Below are 20,999 nucleotides of genomic sequence, written 5' to 3'. Positions count from 1 at the left end.
TAAAGATGTGTGCAACTACGCCCATCTAAAACTGTGGGCATTTTTTCTTAACCAAAAGATTGTTTTTAAAATACTTAAAAAATATAGCCCGCCAGGTGGTGGTGGCACACGTCTTTAATCCCAGCACTTAGGAGGCAGAGGCAGGTGGATTTCTGAGTTCGAGGCCAGCCTGGTCTACAGAGTGAATTCCAGGACAGCCAAGGCTACACAGAGAAACCCTGTCTCAAAAAAACCAAAAAAATTAAAAAAAAATAGCCCAAATCATAAATTGTTCTTTATCTACCCCAGGATCAGAACGATGAGACTGGAGATCCAAGGCCAGGTCTATCTTGCTGCTCTAGTTCCTGGCTTAGCCACTGTCCATTGAGAGCCCAGCAGCCAGCGGTAACCAGAGGCTTCCCTCATTAGGAACCAGTTCCTGATGTTTATGTAGGGTGAGCATCTATAATCTCAGTACTCAGGAAGTGGAGATAGGAGGACTGACAACTTGAAACCAGCCAAGCTACACAGCAAGTCTACATAGTGAGATGTGTGTTTCTGTGAGAAAGGAAAGCTAGTCCTAGCGTTCTCCTTAATGGCTGCATGAAGCAGGCTTTGTCGTGAGTAACCGAGGTGAGTAACCCAGGCTGACCAGATCATCGGCGACAGCTAAGATTTGCCCAGGGTTATTGTTGTCTCTTATATAATCATGGCAGAATGTCTAGTGCTGTCAGAGAAAGACTCAATTTCAGCTACATGTCTATTTTTTATTCAATATATTAAATATATTAATCAGAAAAGTCACATCCTATAAATCCAGGAAAAATACACAAATATAAATCAGAATCTGTCAATCATCTTCTTGAGTGACAGTTATGTACACATGGAAGGAGAATGGAAGAGATCTCAAGCTGGAGGCTCGAAAGGCTTGCCCAGCTGTGGGGGCCCCACCCCTTCCTCCCAACCCCCACCTTAACCTCTTCCTTTCTATATTTACAACAGCGGCAGCTTATTTACAGCAGAGTGGTATGTGTTAAAAATGGTTTATCTTACAAAAACACACGAAGGCCAGGACTGAGCTGGAGGGATGAATACACACCCTCCCCCAGGTCTTGAGCCTCTCTGTCCATCTTCTGGAATGAGGAGGTACACCAGTCTTAGCTCAAAAACAGGCTGGGGGTGGGGAGGTCTGGGGGTCCGTGGGCTATGGGCTTAAAGGCACATGGGTGACAGAAGAGCATGCACGTGTGCGCACGCATGTTCAGGGCAGGGATCAGAAAGACAATGTGTCCATAAAGATCTTGTCCACAATAGGTGGAGGGGGCACCAAGTCCTCTAGCTTGAGGCAAAAGATGCGCTGCAGGCCTTGGGTGCACAGGGTCCGAAGCTCAGGCAGTTTTCCCAGTAGACGTGACAGGCAGCTGGCGGGCTGTGGGTCTCCTGCCACAGTAGCCATGTGTTCTTTCAGACAGCTAGCAATGCGGTTCTGCAGCTCCTCCACCCTCCTAGGGTCTTGGAGCCCGTGTCGATCTGCAGCAGGGGGGAAAGTAGGATTAGCCACTCAGTTGACCCCTTCTCGCCAACAAGTCCCCCCAACCCTCTAGCATGTCCCACAGGAACCCATTTTCCAGACTGGTCAATACTTGAAACCAGTGTTCTCAACATTCCAAGGGAGAGACAGGCTCAGATAACTTGAATGGCTGGCCGAGGTTCAGACGAACAACACAAAACCCTAATCTAGGTTCTCTGGGGTACAGGTTCCACCACACTGTTCTAAAACCCTGAAGTCTCACAGGAGTGACCTAGGGCTACCACCAGGGAGAGAGCTGGATAGAGACTTCACTACCCACACCTTCAAGTGCCATCCAGCTCACCTGATCTTGTTCTATTCACGAGGATCCCCCAACAAATTTAAGTGGAAATGGGAACAGAAGCAGAAGGGACCTAGAAACTGCTACATTTAACACCTGAGCCCATACCCCGTGATACGCACACTAAAATCCATGACAGGAACTCCACTGAGGCTGGCAGAGTGGCTGCCTCTTACAGAGACAATAAGGAGGGAGCCTGACAGAGCTGAAGCTGGTCCTGTTTCTGAACCATGGTGCTGGCTATCCAAGTGAAGAATGTGAAAAATTCATGTGTGCACTTTCCTGGGTCTTGTGAGGTTGACAGTTTTTAAACAAACCGGATCCCTAAGTTAGATGCCTAGTGGCTACAGTCGTACCCTGAGGAGTCTGGGGTCATTCAGTGGCTCATTTAAGCTTTGGGGTCCCTTAGCGGGTCCTAACATCCCAATGTCGCAGGAACCTACCCAGTGGTCCTGCAACCCTTGGGCCCAGTCTGGTACCTGCCACTCACCAGTGATGAGGACCAGAGCAGACAGGCAGGCAAAGGCAGGAACATCAACGCCCAAGCTGTGCAGGGACCTCGAGAAGGCTAAGATGTTGTCAATCCAATCGCCAAAGCCACGGGCGCACTGTAGCCGGTGTAGCACCAGGCCGGAGCAGAAGATGAGCTTCCCCTCACCAGGCTTAGATCTGGCAAAAGGCAGGTAAGTCAGGACTGAGGGTGCAGGCAGGCTGGGGCAGTGGGGCTGGGGCTAGGAGGATGGGGGCAGCTTACCGGTAGGCCAGGCGGAGGATGAAGAGCTCCAGGAAAGCAGACTCTAGCAGCAGGTCTTGGTCTCCCGGGGAAAGTTCAATGAAGCCAGGGATCTTTTCTGCCCACTTCCGGATGACGTCCAGGGAACCAGAGAGCAAGTCATAAAACTGCTGCACGTCACCAGCATCTTCCTTCCCAAAGCGGGGCAGCACCAGTTCCTGGAACTGAAAGGGACTCAGGTAAGGTCCACAGCAGGGCCACACCACAGCTGTGTCATGTACTGGCTGCCCAGCAGGGCCTGCATCTGCTGTGCCACACCACAGCTGTGTCATACATTGGCTCCACAGCAAAACCTGTGCCACACAGCTGTGTCATGCACCGGCTGGACAGAAGGGCCTGCATCTGCTGCACCACACAGCTGTGTCACACATTGGCTCCGCAGCACAGCCTACACCAGCCGTTACTACAGAGCATTGGGACACCAGATCCAGGAGTGCAAAAGCCTAGACTGGGCCCATATGCTTACAATTCCCACAGGAAAACCCAGGACTATGGCAGCTGTTCGTAATTGGCTCCCTGACCCCATGCCCACCCCAGTGCATCTCTCTGACTAGCCAGTGCAGGGGGATCCTTGTTTCCTGATGCTGCCCTAGAGGAAGAGCCTTTCCTAATAGGCACAAAGGCATTGCATACGTTCTCAGGACAGGGAGGATGGGTGGGCAAGGCCTCACCTTGGAATAGTCCAACTTGGCAGTGCTAGGCCCGGAGTCCAAGTGTGCTCGAATGAGGGAAGTGAGGAGATTGGTAGGGGAGGTATCGGGGGGCTGCTTGGGTTTTGAAGGTAGCCGGCCCCGCCGCCCCTTTAGGCTGTCTGTCCGGACAACTGCAGAGAAACAGACAGTATTGAGAGAGGAGGTGAAGGAACCTGGAGAAGGCAGAGGGGTCTTCAGTGCACACTATATACCCCACTTCTGAAAAATCAGAGACGGGGACCCCACAAGGCCCTCCCCACCCCACCCTTTCCAAAAAGCAGGTGGAAGCTACACCTGAGTCTAGAGGTAGAAGTGGGAATTGGGTGCAGATCCTGGTGAGCCCGGCTGTCCCACCCCATCAGGTCGCCTATGCCGATGGCACCGTCTTGCCACCCACCTTCCTTCACCATGCCCACAGCCAGGCACTTCTGGAAGCGACAGAACTGGCAGCGATTCCGCCGCCTCTTGTCCACAGGGCAGTCCTTGTTTGCCAGGCAGATGTACTTGGCACTTTTCTGTACTGTGCGCTGGAGGGGGGGGGACACGGAACAGGCTGTCAGAGCATGGGGTTGGGGGGGGGGGAGCCCAGGGGAGGGGACCGTCCAGATCCTGTGGCTGATGCAGACAAAAGCACTCTCTGTTCATAGCTATTTTCCTAACATTTGGGTGTAGGGGAGGGAGAAATGGAGGGCCAGAGAGGAGGGGAGAGAAGTCTCGGAGACACTGGAGGAGGTTTCTACCTCAAAGGGAAGATCCCAGAACCCAAGAACAGGGTCTAGGAACTCCCAAGGCTGCCCAGACACCTGTCCTAACAGGTGTCTGCATGTGTCCACCTGCTTTTTCCTGGGGCACAGAGGAGAGGGCTAAAGGGGTGGAGGTGGGAGAAGCCAAGCAGGCACCCAGCACTGGGACAAACACACAGCTTGTTCCCAAGTCCACCCCCAGCAAGAACCAAACCCTCTGCCTGTGTCCTTTCATCCAGTGCCAGGAACACAAGTGCCTGTGGCCCCCTTTCCCCCAGGACAGGGGCGGGGGGGAGAACCAGCAGCTGCCCACTAGATTTTCTGTTCCTGAGTACCACTGCAGGCCACACACACCTTCTTCCCCCTTCCCCAGCTTTCTACAGCCCTAGAGAGCTATGCATCCTGCTGAATAAAAAGTCCCAGCCCCTAAGATGGCACACCTGTCCCCTTCCTGCAGGACAGAACCGGCTAGGAAGAAATCTCACGGGAGGTCACCACAGATCCCAGTGGATGATACACCCCATCCCCACCTCCAACGGGATGTAGTCACCCAGAACCACAAAATACCTTGAAGAAGCCCTTGCAGCCCTCACAGGTGCGGACCCCATAATGCTGACATGAAGCGTTGTCGCCACAGACAGCACAGCGGCCCTCATTGCCACTCGAAGCCCCACTCCGGGCCTTGGTGGAGGTCACAGGTGCATCCAGAATGCCAGAAGTGTCACGGTTCGGAGAGGTGGGTGCCAAGCCTGGGAAAGCCGCTGGCATGGAATAGCTCTCTCCCTCCCCAAGCTGGTGGGTGGCTGGTGGTGGGAACAACTTGAGGGAACTCTGGGCCAGACTGGGGCTGGGGCCAGTGGGAGGACTGAAGGAGAAGAAGGTTGGAGGTGGTGGAGGCCCAGAAGCCTTAGGCAACTGCTCTGTCCATGCCCGAAGGCCTTCGTAAGTCTGGCTGGGGGAGAAGTGGCCAAATGAGCCGTCCCAGGGAGAAAGCTGGGATGGCGGGAAGTTGGGTGTAGATGGTGAGGGGGCTGAGCAGGGACTGCCATAGTAATCAGAGCCGCTGGAGGATAGGTTCTCATCTAATGGGCCACTCAAGGTGCCAGGGTAGCAGCCGTACACCTGGAAGTCCTCAAACTTGAAGGAAGCCGAAGAGGGGGAGGTGGCCGAGGATGAGGAAGAAGACGTGGAGGAGGCCGAGCAACAAGCTGAGGAACACGGCTGGGTTGTCCCCGGCAGCTGGTATAGGAAGGTGTCAAACTCTCCAGTGTACCCGTCCATGAAGGTGCTGAAGCTGGGCAGCGTAGCAGGTGCGGTGGGCGCTGTCTCGGGGCTGGCCAGGTCCATGGTAGGCTTGCCGAACTCAAGGGCCAGGGGATCACCTGTCAGGTGGTCACGCGGTCCTGGGCTCGTTGCTGGTGTTCCATATTGAGCTTGGATACAGGGCATCTCTAGAAAGGGAGGAGACCCAAGGGAAGGAGGAGGGGGAGGGGTCAGTGAGGGAAGCAAGAAACTTGGTAGGCCCAGAGCAGCCAGGTGGCAGGCCTAGACAAGGAGGTGGGTGTCAGGACCACAGAACCCAAGAGTCCTAATCCCACAGCCATAACTCTACCTCAGTGAGCCACAAAGCTCATACTCATAGGCAGAGACCCGGTCCAAGAGGGCTCAGTCAGAAGACCAGCCACACCCCGGTGGGCCCAGGAACTAGGAAAGGCACGTCCCCGCAGGAACAGGGGGAAGCTATGTTCCTCCAACCCCCCAGTTCCCGGGGTTGGAGCTGGGAGAAGCAACCCACAGAGCTTCAGCCCACCCCCCACCCCCCAGGAGTAGATCTGCTGACTTTTCTCCCAGACACAACCTAGCCTCTGTACACCCCTTCCTTGCCTTCCCCATACAGTCAGTGTCTGTGGAGACAGACATCCTGGAAATGGAGTAGAAGCTGAGAGTCAAGGTCCAACTGTCTATCTCCGTAGCCTTAGGAGAATGCAGCTCAAGACAGCAGCCCCACCTCACCCCTGCATGCTGATCCCACAGGCACTGCAATCCTACCATCTGTGGCTACGCACCTACTCTGTGCTTTCTGAGATGTTTCCAGGAGTTGGGGGAAACTGGGCCTCCTCACTATCCCCAGCTCCTCAATGGGCTGGGTAACAATGCTACAATTTTAAATACCATATAATGGAGGCTGGAGAAATTGCTCCGTTAAGAGCATGTACTGCCCCTCCACAGGACCTAAATCCAGTTCCCGTAACTCCGGCTCCAGGACATCTGATGTCTCTAGCCTTGTAGGACACCCACACTCATGTGCACATACAGAGAGACACATATAGATGCAATTAAAAACAATTAGAAATTCGAAAGTTAAGGGGCAGTGGTGGAGCACACCTTTAATCCTAGCACTTGGGAGGCAAAGACAGGAAGATTTCTGAGTTTAAGGCCAGCCTGGTCTACAGAGTGAGTTCCAGGACAGCTAGGGCTACACAGAGAAACCCTGTCTCAAAAAAAAAAAAAAATCAAAAGTAAGAGCTTAAATATTGAAGGGAGGTGAGGAACTGAGCAGGAAGATCCAGAGAGTAGTCTCTCGACTGGAGGACTGGAGAGAGGTCAGTTCTCAAAAGGAATTTCTCAGCTAACCCGGTCATTTATATTTTTATTTTTTAATGTACATCGATGTTTCACCTGTATGCATGTCTGTGTGAGGGTGTCCGATCCCCCTGGAACAGTTGCAGACAGTTGTGAACTGCCACATTGAGCCGTCTCTCCAGCCCCTAACCTGGTCACTCTATAAGAGAACACTCAGGACCTAGCAATAGACACAAGCTAATTAGGCAGAGTGGAGGACCCTACCAGTGGATGCACAGAGACAAGCTGCCCCTGCCTGTGTCCCTCTGCTAAAGCAGGTGCCTGCGTCCCGTAGCATCCAGGCCCTCTGGAAAGGTAATGAGCCTGAAGCACCTGAATGACCAGAGGTAGCTGGAGGAGGCTCCAGAACCGCATGTCCCTTTCCACCTCCAAGTCTGGGGACTTTATAGTTCTAGCCTTTCTAACTAAGAAGACAAGCCACAAGGAACACTGGAGCAGAGGGTGGAGTGGTCCTGGGAAAAAGACTGCTACCACCTGCTGTCCCTTGAAGCCCTCTAGTCCCAATATTTCTCCCATCCCCAGCCCACCCCTGGATGCCTGGACAGGACAGCTCCACCACTGGCCAGTCATACAACTTCCCAGAAAACAGTGTCCCCCTCCCCCAGTTCCTGCCCCGCCTGTCGTGTCCAAGTCCCTTAGGCATACAGCACCTGCGAGAAATAAATATGGCCACTTCTGCCTCTGCTTGCAAGAAGAAGCCTGGGCAGGGATGGGTTGGGGGTGGAGGAAGGTGGCAGCCAGTCAGGACTGGGTGTTTGTTCCAGCTCCATTCAAATCCTGTTTCTCCACTTGGACATCCTACATCCGGATCAACCCCCACCAATCTACTCTGCTTCAGGCAGATAGTAGGCAACACAAGATACAGACCTACATCTAGCCTCCCGAGGGGGTGGGGGTGTCTCAAGGAGGAGGAAGAGGCGGGGTTGAAGGAGGGAGTGGGAGAATCCGGCTTGGGGCAGGTCCTGGCAACACCGTGGCTAGCACCTGGTAGGTGATCAAGCCCGCAGACTGCACCCTACCTAACAGATTCAACAGAGACCATTGGGGTCAGCAAGCTCGTTTGGGATGACAGAAGGGCTCTCCCCTAGTCAGTACCACACCAAGACTCTATCATGTGCGACTTCCACCCAGGCTCCACGAGCCGCTTTCCGTAGCTGCACCAAACTACAGCTAAAGTAAGCTCCTATGCTTCTAGACACTCGGACAACTTAATGTAACCCAACAATTACCCAGCCAATCTAGCTAGCCATTTCCTTTAGCAATCCCCATGCCTCCCAGCACCGTTCAGAAAGAAAGTTCGGTAAGGGAATCAGAAAATCTAAGTACAGCCTATGAAGTGTTAAGTAAACACTGGGGAAAGGGGCTGAGAGCCCGGGAAGGAGACCCGTGGAAATCCAATATTATTTGTAGTTGGATGGATCCCAGCAACGCTGAAGCTCTGAGTACCTTCTCCTGGTCCCATGCTCAGACAATCCCCTACTCCGCAATCAACACCCAAATCCATAGAACATAGTGCCTCACATTGGGCATCTTAGGGGGTAAAAACCTCCTAAACAAGCCGCCACTACCTATCGACACCAAGCACCTTGAAGACCCTTCGCCCACTTCCTAAACCTCAAGCCCGAGCTCACCTTACTCCAAGAGCTATCCTTTAATACCAAAAATGCACCCTACACACCCCTCCTCGTAAGCCAACACGAAAACACCCTTTCCGCCCGCGCGTACGCCCCTTTCATGCACAGTCCCTAGAAACAGACGCACGCTCCCTGCGGGGTACCTACCCGGCCGACTCCTGCTCCCCGTGGCCGGGACCAGTGACCCAGTCTGGTCCCGCGTGCGCTCCACAGTCCTTCTCGCACACTCCCCCAACTTTCGCAGCCTCCTGCACTGGGGCTCCCCTGGCGAGCCCGACCCACCTCTTAAGCGCTCCGTGACGCATGGAGAGGGGCGGGGGCGCCACTGACGCACAAGGCCCGGCGAGCTTTGGCCATACAAGGGCGCGGGGGGCGGCGCGGTTCCGGCGGGAGGCGGCCAGGAGGAGGCGCGGGGACGGGGAGCCCGAGGGGGCGGGGCGAAGGGGGGGGCCTGGAATGTCTCCGCGCGTGACGCACGCGGGGTTCCATTGACGCAGGGAGCGCGGATTGTTTGATCTATAAATAGTTTTCCTCTCGCCCGCTGCGCCGGCTAAATATAGTAGCTTCCAGACCCAGTAGGCTCCCCAAGCCGGACCCGGGATCGGGTCCCGGGGTCCGAAATAACCGACCAGGAGGAGGGGGTGTTGTAAAGCCGCGCCCGCAGGGCTTCCCCAGAGCAGGATCTCCTCCCCTCCAGCTGCTCCCGGTGCCAACAGCGCCCTCTTGTTCCTGCCCATCCCTACCCCAGGCCCTGCTCCGCCTTTGTCCTTTTTCCGTCTGTCCTGGACACCTAGGGTGTCACTCTCGGACATTCTGGGCAGCCAGGGCAGTTCGGGACTGAGGCAAGCGATTCTGGGACACACCCAGAAGATGGGAGGTGGGCTGGGCCCGTGGCTCAGCCTTGGCAATGTGCAGGGTCTCTAGCCCTAGGAATGACAGTTAGAATCCCCGGTTCGCTCCTGGGGACGGGCGCTCTAGCCTTCAAGGCCCCTTCCAAAAGGGTATAGTTTTGTCAGGCCGGGTCAATGGGCTCTGCCCCACACTGATGCTGGTTTCTCAGCGGTGGCCTCCCTAACCCCTCGCAAGGATGGATGCACCCTAGTTGAGAAATTGCCGAATTTCAGAACCGGGTGGAGCCTGAGAAATCTTTCCAAACTCATGCCAACTCTTCCCCATTTTATAAATAGACTCAGAGACATAAAGGCACTTGTTCAAGGTCACTAAGCTAAGGTAGCACACTGGGGTCTAGAACCCAGGGCCATGACCTCCAGCTCCAAGGAGTCCTTTTCACACTCTGTCAATTCCCTGAAGGAGACCACCTGCCTCCCAGTGAAGAGACCAGTTGTAACCAGTTATTGCTTGCAGGGAAGGGCCAGGGCTGCGCTCAAAGTACAGACCAGACTGCAGCCACCTGGAGCTGTCACCCTGCAGGTCACATCTCCACCTCAGTCTAAGCTTAAGGAACCCTCATTTGCTAGCAAGGCAGGAGAAAAGAAGGGGTGTGGAGAAATGGCTGAGTGGCTTAACTTTTCCCACTAGGAATTCTCTTTGCAGTATCTCTGTCCCATCCCCACGCTCCTCATTTCTGCTGCCAGCCACAACCAACACCAGCCCACCAGTGCAGCAGACTAACAGACTATCCAGTGACCTCCTATTCTGGTCATAACCGTTTTTGAAAAATGGGCTAAGGGCTCAGTGGTAGAGCTCTTGCTTGCCTAGCATTTGTAACCTGGAGTCTTTCCCATCACCACAAAAGACCTCCCCAACCAGCCTGCCACTTCTTTCTAATCACTGTCCCCTGCGTATGGAACAGCTTTCATACATTGTTGATGTCACTCAGTGATATGTTGAGAAGTTGCCAGAACCCCCAGGCTAACGTGTAGTCTTGCTGCAATTGAGTCCACAGCTCTGGACTTTGCCAAGCCACCTTCCAAAGGACATAAAGTCACCTAGGAGAAGATAAAGTGTGGACAGGCTGATGATGCCCACTGGAGCATCCTGGACCTCCCCCCCCCCATCATCCATAGTCGGAGTTTTCTTTCCTTGGGCTTCGGCACAAAAGCCTTCTTGCTTAAATATGGAAGCCACTACTATTATTTATGCCCTCTCCACTTGAAGACAGGACTCAGGGGTTCCATGAAGAGGGACGGATGCCTTTGCTCTAAAGGACATATAATCTTACCCTGGTTATGTCACATCTGGCTCCCCACTTTATCTCTCCACCCAGCCCTGGATGCCTCCCTCTACTCCTGAAATATTTTTCAATATACCAGCAGGAAAAGCCAGGAGGGTTCTTCCCTCCAGCAAAAGCAGGTGCATGTCCTGTCTTCAGCAGGGTGTGCTGAAGCCTAGCCTCAGCCATCCTGAATTCTAGCATTATCCTCCTTCCCCACCATTTTGCCTTTGCAAAAAGTAGCACAGACCACCCTGAGGAAGGGAGAAGCTGATGGGTAAGCAGCAGAGGGCAACCCAAGAGCACATTCTCACCCAGGCCAACCTCCCTGAGCCACTACATGTTACAAAGGCTACCTTCTTGCTTCCTGAAGGCTAGAAGAGGACAAAGAATGGCACCTGCTATCAGGAAGTGAGATGCCACACTCACTACACTCTACCATCAATACAGAGAAAGAATCCCTCTCTGGGGACATAGGTAGGGCCACTCATCCAGGCACCAATGTGGAGCATGGACCCTAGCACATACAGAAGAAAGGCAAAAAGGACTTGGGGGCATCTCATGCTTCATCCCTGTGGGCCAGAGGCTGCCCAGGGCTCTGCAAGGTGGAAGCAGGTATATAGCTGATGCAGGCTTTGGGAGACCTAGAGCAAACCTGGTCCCAGACTGGACAGAAGCCCCTCAATGGGCCACCAAGTTAAGACAGGGTTTCTCTATATAGCCCTGTCTGTCCTGGAACTCACTCTGTAGACCAGGCTGGCCTCGAACTCAGAAATCCACCTGCCTCTGCCTCCCAAGTGCTGACAAGTTCTACTCTTAAGACTCAAACCAGGTTCAACTACTCACTGGGAGGGCGGAGAGGGGGGTAACAGGGGACGGGGGTGCAGAGAAAGGAGAATGAGTAATTCTAAGAGAGCTGTGTCCAAAACTAGAGCTGAACATCTGAAACCCAGCAAGGGCAGGGAGAAGAGCCATACTGCAGATACAAACCAGTGCTATCTAGTCAGGTCCCACACCAGGGCCCAGCCTACAAGTGTACCCTAGGTAAGGTCCTTCAGCTAGCTCCTACCCTCTCTGCAGTGCAATGTCAACCACAGGACTAACCCCACCCCCATCCTCCTTCCCTCACAACTGGCCTCCTTCAGCTCCTGGGCTCCCCTATTCCCAAGCCTTTTCTCACTGGTATGGGGAGAAAATCCCAGAAGCAAGATACTAACCAAGGTACCACACTCGAATTCATCCAGTCAGCCCTCTACCCTGAGCTTGAAATTACGACCTGCATCTTATAAACAGATCCTCTAACTCCCACTTCACCTGGACCCCGCCGCTTTGACTCCAATGAGCTATAAATGCAACCGCAGAAGCAGATCAGACTGCAGTGTGTTACAGGTGTTTCTGGGGGAGGGTCTTGGGTGGGCCCTGTTCCTGATTTGGATGACTGGAACTCCAGAGCCTCAGGTGTGTTGGCTCTAGAGAGGTTAGTCAGTCGTCAGACTACATCCCAAGCTTTTAGCCTATGACAGCAGTTCTCAACCTGTAGGTTCTCACAGGGGTCACTTAAGACCACCTGAAAACACGGACATTTACATTACGATTCATAACCGGCAAAGCTACAGTTATGAAGTAGCAACAGAAATAATTGTATGGTTGGGGGTCACCACAACACGAGGAGCTGTATGAAAGGGTCACAGCCTTAGGAAGTTTGGGAGCCACTGATTTAAGTGGAGCCAGATTTGACTGAGTTCAAGTTCTCTCAAGTGTATGTTTCTGAAATCAGAGTAGCTGTTCCTCTGTATCTACACCTGTTCTATCAACAGTTACTCAGAACAGGGAGTTAGGGGGAGCTGCAACAAACCATGGCAGCACACCTCTGTAATCCTAGCACTGAGGCAGGAGGATCACTGAAAGTTCAGGGGCAACCTGAAACTCAGGCTCAGGCTCAGGGAGAACCCAAGAGATAGGGATTACAGATTCCCACTCAGACCCACTCCCACCATGGCTCGCTGTCTCCCCTTCCTGCAGAGTCGTTTCTGTTATGGTCTTTTACTCTTCAACAGTAAGTAGCCCAAGTTAGCAATGCCCACCTTCATTCCTCTGCAGAATTGGGTAAACAGGGAATAGGGGAAGTGGACTCACACAACCCTTTCCCACGATGCCCCTTGGGCTGGGCCCCATCCTGTAAAGCGGAGGGCAGGAACCCCCCTCCTTTAACTAAGACTGTCCCCACCCACAACCCCAATGCTCTTCCCATGGGTTGGGTCAAAGGAGTAAGCCTTGTTTCCCCCCACTGAGAAGTAGCCCAGGGAGCTTCCCCTGCTCGCCCCAGAGCCTGCAGCCAGCCCTGACCAGGCCACTTCTGCTTCCTGCCCTGGCAGTGGGCATGGGGATTTGTGTTGTGGGCAGAGAAGTGCTACCTGCTGCCTCAGGGGCTTCCCGTGGCAGCTCTGGGAACCCAGGTGAAGGGTCAAGACCAGGTCTCTGAACCTAATTTCCTGGTCCTTCTCTAGGCCCTGCAGTGATCATGTATTTTTATGACCCCCCCCGAAAAAAAACAGGCTTCCAAATTGAGTTCCCAGGTTAGCCCATGAGCCCTGTGCACCCATCCCTCCCCCTCAATATAGGCAAGCTGCGGAAGAGCTATCACAGGTATCTGGGTCCAGGCCAGCTGTTATATCTCACATAGTGAGACCTGGCCAGGTCCTGTGGCTCCCTAGGGAGACCCTAAGTTCCTCAGTGGGAAGTTCAGTTCACTAAGGGGAGGGAGAGAAAGGCTAAACCCCCCCGAACAGAGCAGAGCTCTTAGATCTGAATGCCAGGAACTGGCAGCAGAAACCTGAGAGTGGCAAGGGACAAGCAGGGACAGACTAGGGACCAGGGTTACACTCTCCCTGTCTGAGACCTGAACAGTAACCCCATCCCCTCTGAGGGGCTGAGGGAGAGAAAGCAAGAGCAGCTAAGCAGGTCTGTCCAGAAACTCTCTCCGCAGAAAGTGCTCCACTAATACAGGGGTGGGGGTGCTATTACTGAAGGAAGTCAGCACAGCCAAAGAAGCTCCCCGCAACCCAGGGAATACTGCACCCCATCTATCTCCCAGGCAGAAACAACTAACACACAGCATAGAGGAATAAGATCAGACCTCAAAAGGAACTGGCAGGCAGACCAGGGAGGCACAGAAGAACTCAAAGTTCTCTGGGAAAGGCTACCTCATTTCTCCCTCCTTACAAGCTCTTTGGGTGCATCTCTACTGGACAGTTTTCCAGCCTCGGAGGGTCTTCCACTACCTGACAGAATGCCCACACCCACCAAATTTCCTTAGCCCTGCCCAAGGTTTCCCCACCCAACCTCCCCAGCACACAGTCAAATTCCAAAATAAAACCTCCCCGATAAGGAGCCTCAGCCGGAAGTCTGCCACACTTTCCTATTGTTAAAGTATTTTTAGTGTCAGGCTCTGGATTCAGTTAGAGACTCATGTTCAGAAAGGGGAAACTTTTTTTTTAAGAACGGAGGAGGAGAACATAGGAGCCTCCCACGAAGAGGCTGCCTCTGGCCCAGGTTCCGGGTGGGGAGCAAGTTTGAGGCAAGGCAGCTTCACTACAGCCCTGCTTCTCAGCACACGAAGCACCTGGGACAGACAGAGAGGTGAGCAGGCTAAAGGAGGGCTAGCAAGAAGTCCTGCCGCATCCTACAGGACAGGGAGCCTGGGGCCCTACTCAGAGAGCAACCTGGAGACTTCCACCAGGCTGTGGTAAAGACAACCTGTGGGCAGTTTCTGAGGAAAGAGAGGGCAAGTCTGTCCCCATGTCCCTAGTCAGTCTTGAAGGGTTCCCAAGCCTGACTTCCACCACCAAGTACAGCCAGGCTACATTCTCATTTCTAGATCCTACCATCTCCTCTTCCTTCCCCTTCCCCTCCCCTCAAAGCTGAAGGATCTAGCCTGCCACTCACAGCGGAGAACATCTGGCAGGATGGAGAGAGTGGGGAAAAATCCAAACAGCTTAGCTTTTTTGTGCCTCAGTGTCCCCAGTCCCCAAACTTACCAGTGTGTATCCTCACAGACCCAGAGGGCAAAAGAGGAATCCAGGGCTAGTCGGGGGTAGGGGGTCTTTCCACAGCCTCAAGGGACTCAGTGGGGATCTGTGACAGCTGGCCAGCCTGTCCTTCCCAGCTGAGGCCATGTACTGTCTGAGCAGATTCTGGATGGGAACTGACTCCAAGTCAGTGTGTCCTTTTCTGTTTATATAGCAGAAACCAGAGCTGGCCTCTGGGGACCGGGAGAGCCTCCTCAAGGCTCTCTTGGCTAGGGCCTGACTTTGGCCCAGGTCAGCAAGAGCCCAAAATAGTCAGCTGACGGGAGCCCCAGAGTAAGCATGACCCGGGGCCCGTGCCCAGGCCTGGCAAGCAGGTGTCCACGTCACAAGACTTGCAGCTCTAAGACTCACGGGGCCCTGGCTGGCAGCCCCTTAGGGTGGCATTGGCAATGTATTCGACATGGGAATTCCACCCCGTCATATCACCCAGACAACAGAGCAAACATGAATGCTGCTCCCAATGGGAAGGCTGGGTCTTCAGGAAGCCACGAGTAGGCTGGGGGTAGAAACATAGGCCAAGAGGACGGAGACACCTGGCCACTGCTGTCATCCCGACTCACGTGTTCCCTAAGTCCAGATCTCTGCTGACCAGGGCCACCTGCCCCTTCCACTTACAGTAATCTCCCTGTCCCTAACCCAAGTTGGCGTTCTGGACCCCAATGCCAGCGTGGAGCTGGTTCCCAGGTATACAGTCAGCCCAGCTCCCAGGAGCCCGGTTTCCCAGGCCTCTCCCGCTCTCCTCCAGGCTGACTGCACAGTCTTTCTTAGTCTAGCTACCTCCATGAGACCCTGAACCCTGATCACCAGCTCACAGGGCTAAAGATACTGAGTGAGTCCATGAGAAGTCTTACAATCATGTAGAACAGTGGTTCTCAACCTCTGGGTGGAGACCCCTTTGGGGGCCGAATAACCCTTTCCTGGGAGTCACCTAGGAGCACCCGAAAACATATTTATTCTACAATTCATAACAGTAGCAAAATCACAGTTAAGAAGCAGCAGCAAAAGCAACTGCATGGTTGGGGGTCAGCACAACACGAGGAAGGCTGAGGGTCACCCAAGCCCAAGAAATTGTTGCTTGAAGATGGCCCTATGTCCCCAAGAAAGAGGGCCTACATCCAGAGTGCTAGATTGAATCCCAGATCCCCTAGGCATGCTAACCCAATTTTGGATGCCCTTTAGCCCCATCCCAGAGTCTGAGGGACCCTGTAAGAAAGTCCTCCCCCTCCCCTACAGATCACCCATCTGGAGAAGGGTGTCCTCAACCAGCAGCCAGCCTCTCGGATCCTCAGGAGCCCCACAGACCTGGAGTCTCCACTTCAGCCCACACTGCCTCCCTCCTGGGGGGACCATGAGAAGCCATCTTCGCTGCAACGCAGTAAGCTGGGGAGCAAACCAAGGGCACCTTGGGTTTGGTCACAGGTTAGGGACTTTCCTTCTCGAGAACACTGGATGAATGCCGCCATGGTGACGGGGTGGTCCCCATGCTTAGCAGGTATAATCCTGTACTTGCACCTCCCCGGTGCAGTACCTACACCCTGGAAACCGGCCAACCCTCAAACCCACATGCCCCCGAGACGCTCCCAAGCCTTCAGCCACCCACCCCACCCCTCGGCTTCCTGGAACCATGCCCAGGCTGCCCCGAGAGCAGCTGTCACCTCGCCCAGCAATGAGACCAGGACCCAGAGCTCCAGCCTAAGCTGTTAAGAACATAAGGCTTCCCCGTCCCCACCCCCGCATCATCACCCCACGCCTGAAGAAATCAGACGTTCCCATGCTTACCAACCTAGCTCGCCCGCCGCCTCGCCTCTGCAGGGCTTCCCCCTCCAGCCCCCAGACCACATCCTCTCCAGGCAGCCCTGCACCCACCTCTGCCTCCATTGTACTCCACCTGCTCAAGGGCCCCAGGGGTGCACCAAGGACAGCAGCAATACTCACCACTCTGGGTGGGCCAACAGGACTGTCAACACTCACACCATCCCCTCAGCCTTCAGGGCCCAGCAATGCAGCCAAGTCACCAGGGAGGAGCAGGGGCTGGCCTCTGTCCATGGTGGCCTATGGAAGAGTTAGCTTTAGTGAGGAGCAAACAGCCATCAGGGACATGCTCCTGGAGACAATATGGCTGGGAACCAAGGAGTCAGGACAGGGGGCAGGATCCAGGTCACAAGGGGGACAAGACAATCTGGGCAATGGGCTCTGAAGGATGTGAAGGTGGTAGGGAGCTTCCGGGTGTCTCAGAGCCAGGAAGCCATCCTATCTCTGCCAACATGCCTGTTTCCTTCTTGCCTGAAGCCCCTGTGAATATGGGGATGTGTAACAGAGAGAAAGTGGCCCCTGCTAAAACAGGCAGAGCACCTGATCTTCCTTACAGGGCTCCAACTTAGCCCTAGAGCCCAGAGGACAAGAATCTATGTGAGATACTGTATCTCTGGTCTCAGGGAGCCCAGTCTTCTAACCCAAGCAAGGAGACTCTTCTGAACTCCTATGATGGGAACCCAGACCCTGAACAGGAAGTGAGGTGAGCGGTATCAGACAACCTAGGTTCCAATAGTGGCTCCAGCTCACAGTCCCTCAACAAATGGCAGAGTCTCTCCCTGCTTGTCAGGGGAAAAAATCACAATGTGTAATTAATATCTCTAAGAACTATCTCTAAAACGGCTGCAGGCCATTATTAGGCTTAAAACACAGAGGATTTATAACAGGATGGGAGGCACAGGCAGGGGGAGCTCTGTGAGCCAAGGCTACCTAGTGAGACCTGTTTCAGAAAACATAGCCAAGCACACGGCACTGCTATACATCACCATTGAGAGGTCTTAAATAAACACATGCAAATGGTCGACCTCTTAACAAAGTCAATAATCTCAGTATGTCAGGAGATCAAGGCAGGAGGATTACAACTTCAGGGCCTGTCTGGACTACAGAAGGAGGTCAGGGCCGCTCTGGGCAAGGCAGCGAGAACCTATTGAAAAATAGAATGGATAGAGAGAACAGGAAAGTGCTTGCTTACCAAGGCAAGGTCCTAGGTTCAGTCCCCAAGCAGAGGACACAGGGAGAGGTGCAAGGAGGGAGGCAGAGGTAAAAGAAGAAAGAAAAGGCTAACTCCAGGTTCCCAGACATGTCTGGGCACCTGGCCTCTGATTCAAGTAGAAGACAGTGAGGTACCCAACCCTAACCTTCAGCTCTCCTCTAGAGCTGGCCACGGCCCCTGACCACACCTCCCCCTCCCTTCTCCCACTCTACCATTCTCCCTTCCCTCTCGAGCCCAGAGAGAGCATACAGCAGGCCAGTGCCTTCAAGCCGTTGGACCTTGCAGCAGACCAGAGGGCTGGGAAAGGGGAAGTGGGTGTTTCCACAACAGTAGGTGGAAGGACAGAGATAGGGGAAGGCCCGTGGGTGGGTCACATGCTCCTGACCTCTGCCACCAGGGCACCAGCTAAGGGATGCTCTTGTGGCTCAGACACCCAGATTTTCCCTCACCTGTATTAGAGCACCTGCCTAGCATGCACAAGGCTTGATTCTCTAGCATCCCTCACAATGGAGGGTAACAGGCAGAAAGGAAGGCCATGAGTGAAGCTCAGGATAGAGAAGCCTACTGGAACAACAGCTGAGGCACCTCTAGCCAGAAACAGAAGGCAAGCAGGAGTCAAACCTGCTATCCAGAGCGAGCGTGCCATTGTCCTCCCATGCACTAGAAACAGGACAAACACTGCCTGTCATCGCAAGGTGGACTGACCCCCCGCCAAGTCCCCAGGTCCGTATCTCCTGTCGACACAGGGGCCAGAACCTGGCACCTTGTCCCCAGAAAGTGACTGACAGCTCTGAAGAACAGGTGTCTTAACCCATCGCCTGTCCCTAGATCAAAACTCCCTCCTAACAGCCACATGGCCAGCATTCCTGAACTACTGTGAACAAGGCAGTGTGCCCAGGACAGGGGAAGACCCGGGAGCCCTTGAGATCTTGAGCAAGCCAACACCGGGGCCCAGCTGCAAATGGGACTGCACCAGTTGCTGTGTAGAGCGCAAACCCAAGGCTGAGGCAATTCAAAAAAGAGAAGGTGGTCTCTAAAGGAGGGTGCGCATCCACCCCAACTTGAGTACCAGTGCTCCTACTGCTCCTCCCATCCATCCCTCCCCCTCGTCAGAAGGGCCTTCCCTCACCACCCACGGCCTTGGCATTGGCTGTTCCCTCCCCCGGGGAACTTACTGTTCCTCATATGCCTGTCTGTCTGTCTGCTTCCTCCAGGTGTATCATGTTTCCATTTCATCTAACCTTCCCAAAGACCACCCCACACCCTCACACTAACCGGTTTTCACTTCACCCAGGACTGACTTCCCACTTGTTTATCTATCCTCTATCTCCCTCCTAGAAAACTAGGCCTGCCCAACACCAGGACCTTCAGTTTGAAAGAGATGGGCAAGGTTAGGGCCTGTGGGGGTGAGGGGCAAAGCTGACTGGGTCAGGAAGACTATCTAAATGAGGGGCACGCCCCAGGGACCACTGGGAACAGATCCAACAGAAACACACATCTTTCTTTCGGTTGAATCAGAAAAGTCAGACCTCTGGGACCTGCCATCTCTGCAAGGACCTGTCAGACACCAGCTTAGGAATGCATCCAAGTGCTTTCTTAACAAAAATCTCCGCAAGGCATGGATGGCAGGGCTCCCAAAGCCCTGACGGATCTGGACACAGCTCCACATTGGATACCAGGCACAAAATATAAGCAACAACTAAGAACTTTAATGACATCCTCTCACCTCGCAGTGCTACAAGAAGGGGATCAGTTTTATTATTCCCTGAGAAAGACCTGGCCTAGACGTGTTTTAAAAACTAGCAAAGGTATAGGATTAGAACCCAGACCCCAACATCTGGGAGCCTATGGCCAGGCTACTTATTGCTATGTGGTGGGAACTGGCCTCCATTGCATGGAGTCGTCTGTGTCCTTCCTAAGGAACCGGTGCACAGCTCTGTGGCTGGGTAGGTGAGCTTCCGTGTCAGGCACAGGGCCGGAACGCCCAAGTTGACAGTCTTACCTCCAGCCAAGGCCTCACCATTTCTTATCAGAGTCATTCACCTCACCGGTGTGGGCCCCACAGACATCATCATTAAAAATCACGACCTTACAACACGGTGCACTAGCCCCTGTTCACGACAAAGCTTGGCTTCCTTGTCAAGTCTTTGCCCAAGTCAGTGATCTGAACAGTATCCCTTTGGAGGTGATACCCCAGTGCAGGTAGATAGAACTCCAGATCCATCATGTATCTTTGGACACATGTCAGGGACCTGCCTACCAGAGCATGCCCATTACACTAGCCCCAAATCCAGGTCACTTGCCTTGAAACTTCTAGTCCCTCCAGTCACTTATCAATAAACAGACGCGGGAGGAGGGAGTGATGTGTCCAAGTGAGGGGGCTGAGGCATGCATCCTGCATCCGTGCAGACCACCCTCTGGCGCCACCTCTGTCCCCAAGCCCGAATAGGTGCCTTGGAAGCGCCTCTCTCACTGGGTGGCCTGGCTGCTGGCTCCTGCACACCGGGACGTGGAGGTAATGTCTCGGACCTGGCCGAGCCCAAAGCCGACCACCTGCCCCGCCGCCCCCGGGGCTGGTAGGAGGGAACCGCGTTGACCCACAGGTCGGCTAACACAGATCCCCGCCGCCCGGGCCCCTCACCTGGCCCAGCGGGCTGCGCTCGCGTCTCCGCCCGCGCCTTCCGGGCTGGAGCCCAGCTCGGGCCCGCAGGGTCGCCCATGCCCGGTCGCTGCCGCCTCCCGCTCCCGCCGCGCCGGGCGCCCCCGCCCGCGGTTCCGGCCGCGCCCGCGCCCCCCGCCCCCGACTCCTCCCCGGGCGGGAGGCCGGGCGGGAACCGTGACGCGCGCCCATTGACGTCTCCGGAATCCCGGCGGCTGCGACCGACGCAGCCTCATCAATGGGCTAAAAATAGCGGCGCCCGGAATAGCCTCGAGCGCCCCGCCCCGCGTCCCCCGCCTCCCAAAGCTCTCTTGCCGCACACCCCGTTACATAACGCACCCCTCCCGCAGCCCGGTTAGGGTTGCTGTTTCCAGGTAAGCTCTCTCCAACCTCCAGGACAGCACCCCGACATCCAATTCATGAATAAATCTACTCGGGGACTTCCCCTGAACACTAAGTGGAAAAAGTGAGGCCCAGAGGGGTTTGGCAGCCACCCAAAGTCACACAGCAATTGGGCTAGGGAGGTCAGGTCCCAGCCTACCTCTGAGCCCGTGAGTATCTCAAGGGGGCATGAGTCTCTCAGCCTGTGAGACCATAACACCCCCAAGGGCAAGGAATAAAGTAGCAGGGTACAGGACTTCCACAGGAGAAGAGGGTAACAAAGAGGACTTCTGAGATGGTGCAATGCCTCATGAAAAA

At 54.4% G+C, this 20,999-nt stretch overlaps 1 protein-coding gene across 5 annotated transcripts; it reads right to left on the bottom strand.

The window, feature by feature from the left end:
* Positions 1 to 725: 725 nt before the first annotated feature.
* Nr4a1 (nuclear receptor subfamily 4 group A member 1) lies at positions 726 to 20,738 on the bottom strand. 5 transcript variants are annotated; one of them, XM_031356291.1, is made up of 8 exons: positions 20,640 to 20,738; positions 16,552 to 16,668; positions 4,646 to 5,529; positions 3,733 to 3,862; positions 3,315 to 3,466; positions 2,605 to 2,807; positions 2,341 to 2,519; positions 726 to 1,509 (listed from the first exon to the last, which is right to left on the bottom strand). In XM_031356291.1, exons 3-8 carry the CDS (start codon positions 5,525 to 5,527, stop codon positions 1,253 to 1,255), a joined length of 1,803 nt encoding a protein of 600 aa, XP_031212151.1. In that variant the 5' UTR covers positions 5,528 to 5,529; positions 16,552 to 16,668; positions 20,640 to 20,738; the 3' UTR covers positions 726 to 1,252. The 5 variants fall into 5 exon arrangements, with proteins under 5 accessions (XP_031212151.1, XP_031212142.1, XP_031212158.1 ...); XM_031356282.1 differs by lacking the exon at positions 20,640 to 20,738 and adding an exon at positions 20,283 to 20,405; XM_031356298.1 differs by lacking the exon at positions 20,640 to 20,738 and adding an exon at positions 17,854 to 17,908.
* Between the last annotated feature and the right edge of the window lie 261 nt (positions 20,739 to 20,999).

The sequence above is a fragment of the Mastomys coucha genome, unplaced genomic scaffold (assembly GCF_008632895.1).
Source record: "Mastomys coucha isolate ucsf_1 unplaced genomic scaffold, UCSF_Mcou_1 pScaffold11, whole genome shotgun sequence".
In the NCBI taxonomy this organism is placed as follows: Eukaryota; Metazoa; Chordata; class Mammalia; order Rodentia; family Muridae; genus Mastomys; species Mastomys coucha.
This window is presented reverse-complemented; position numbering and strand designations above follow the sequence as displayed.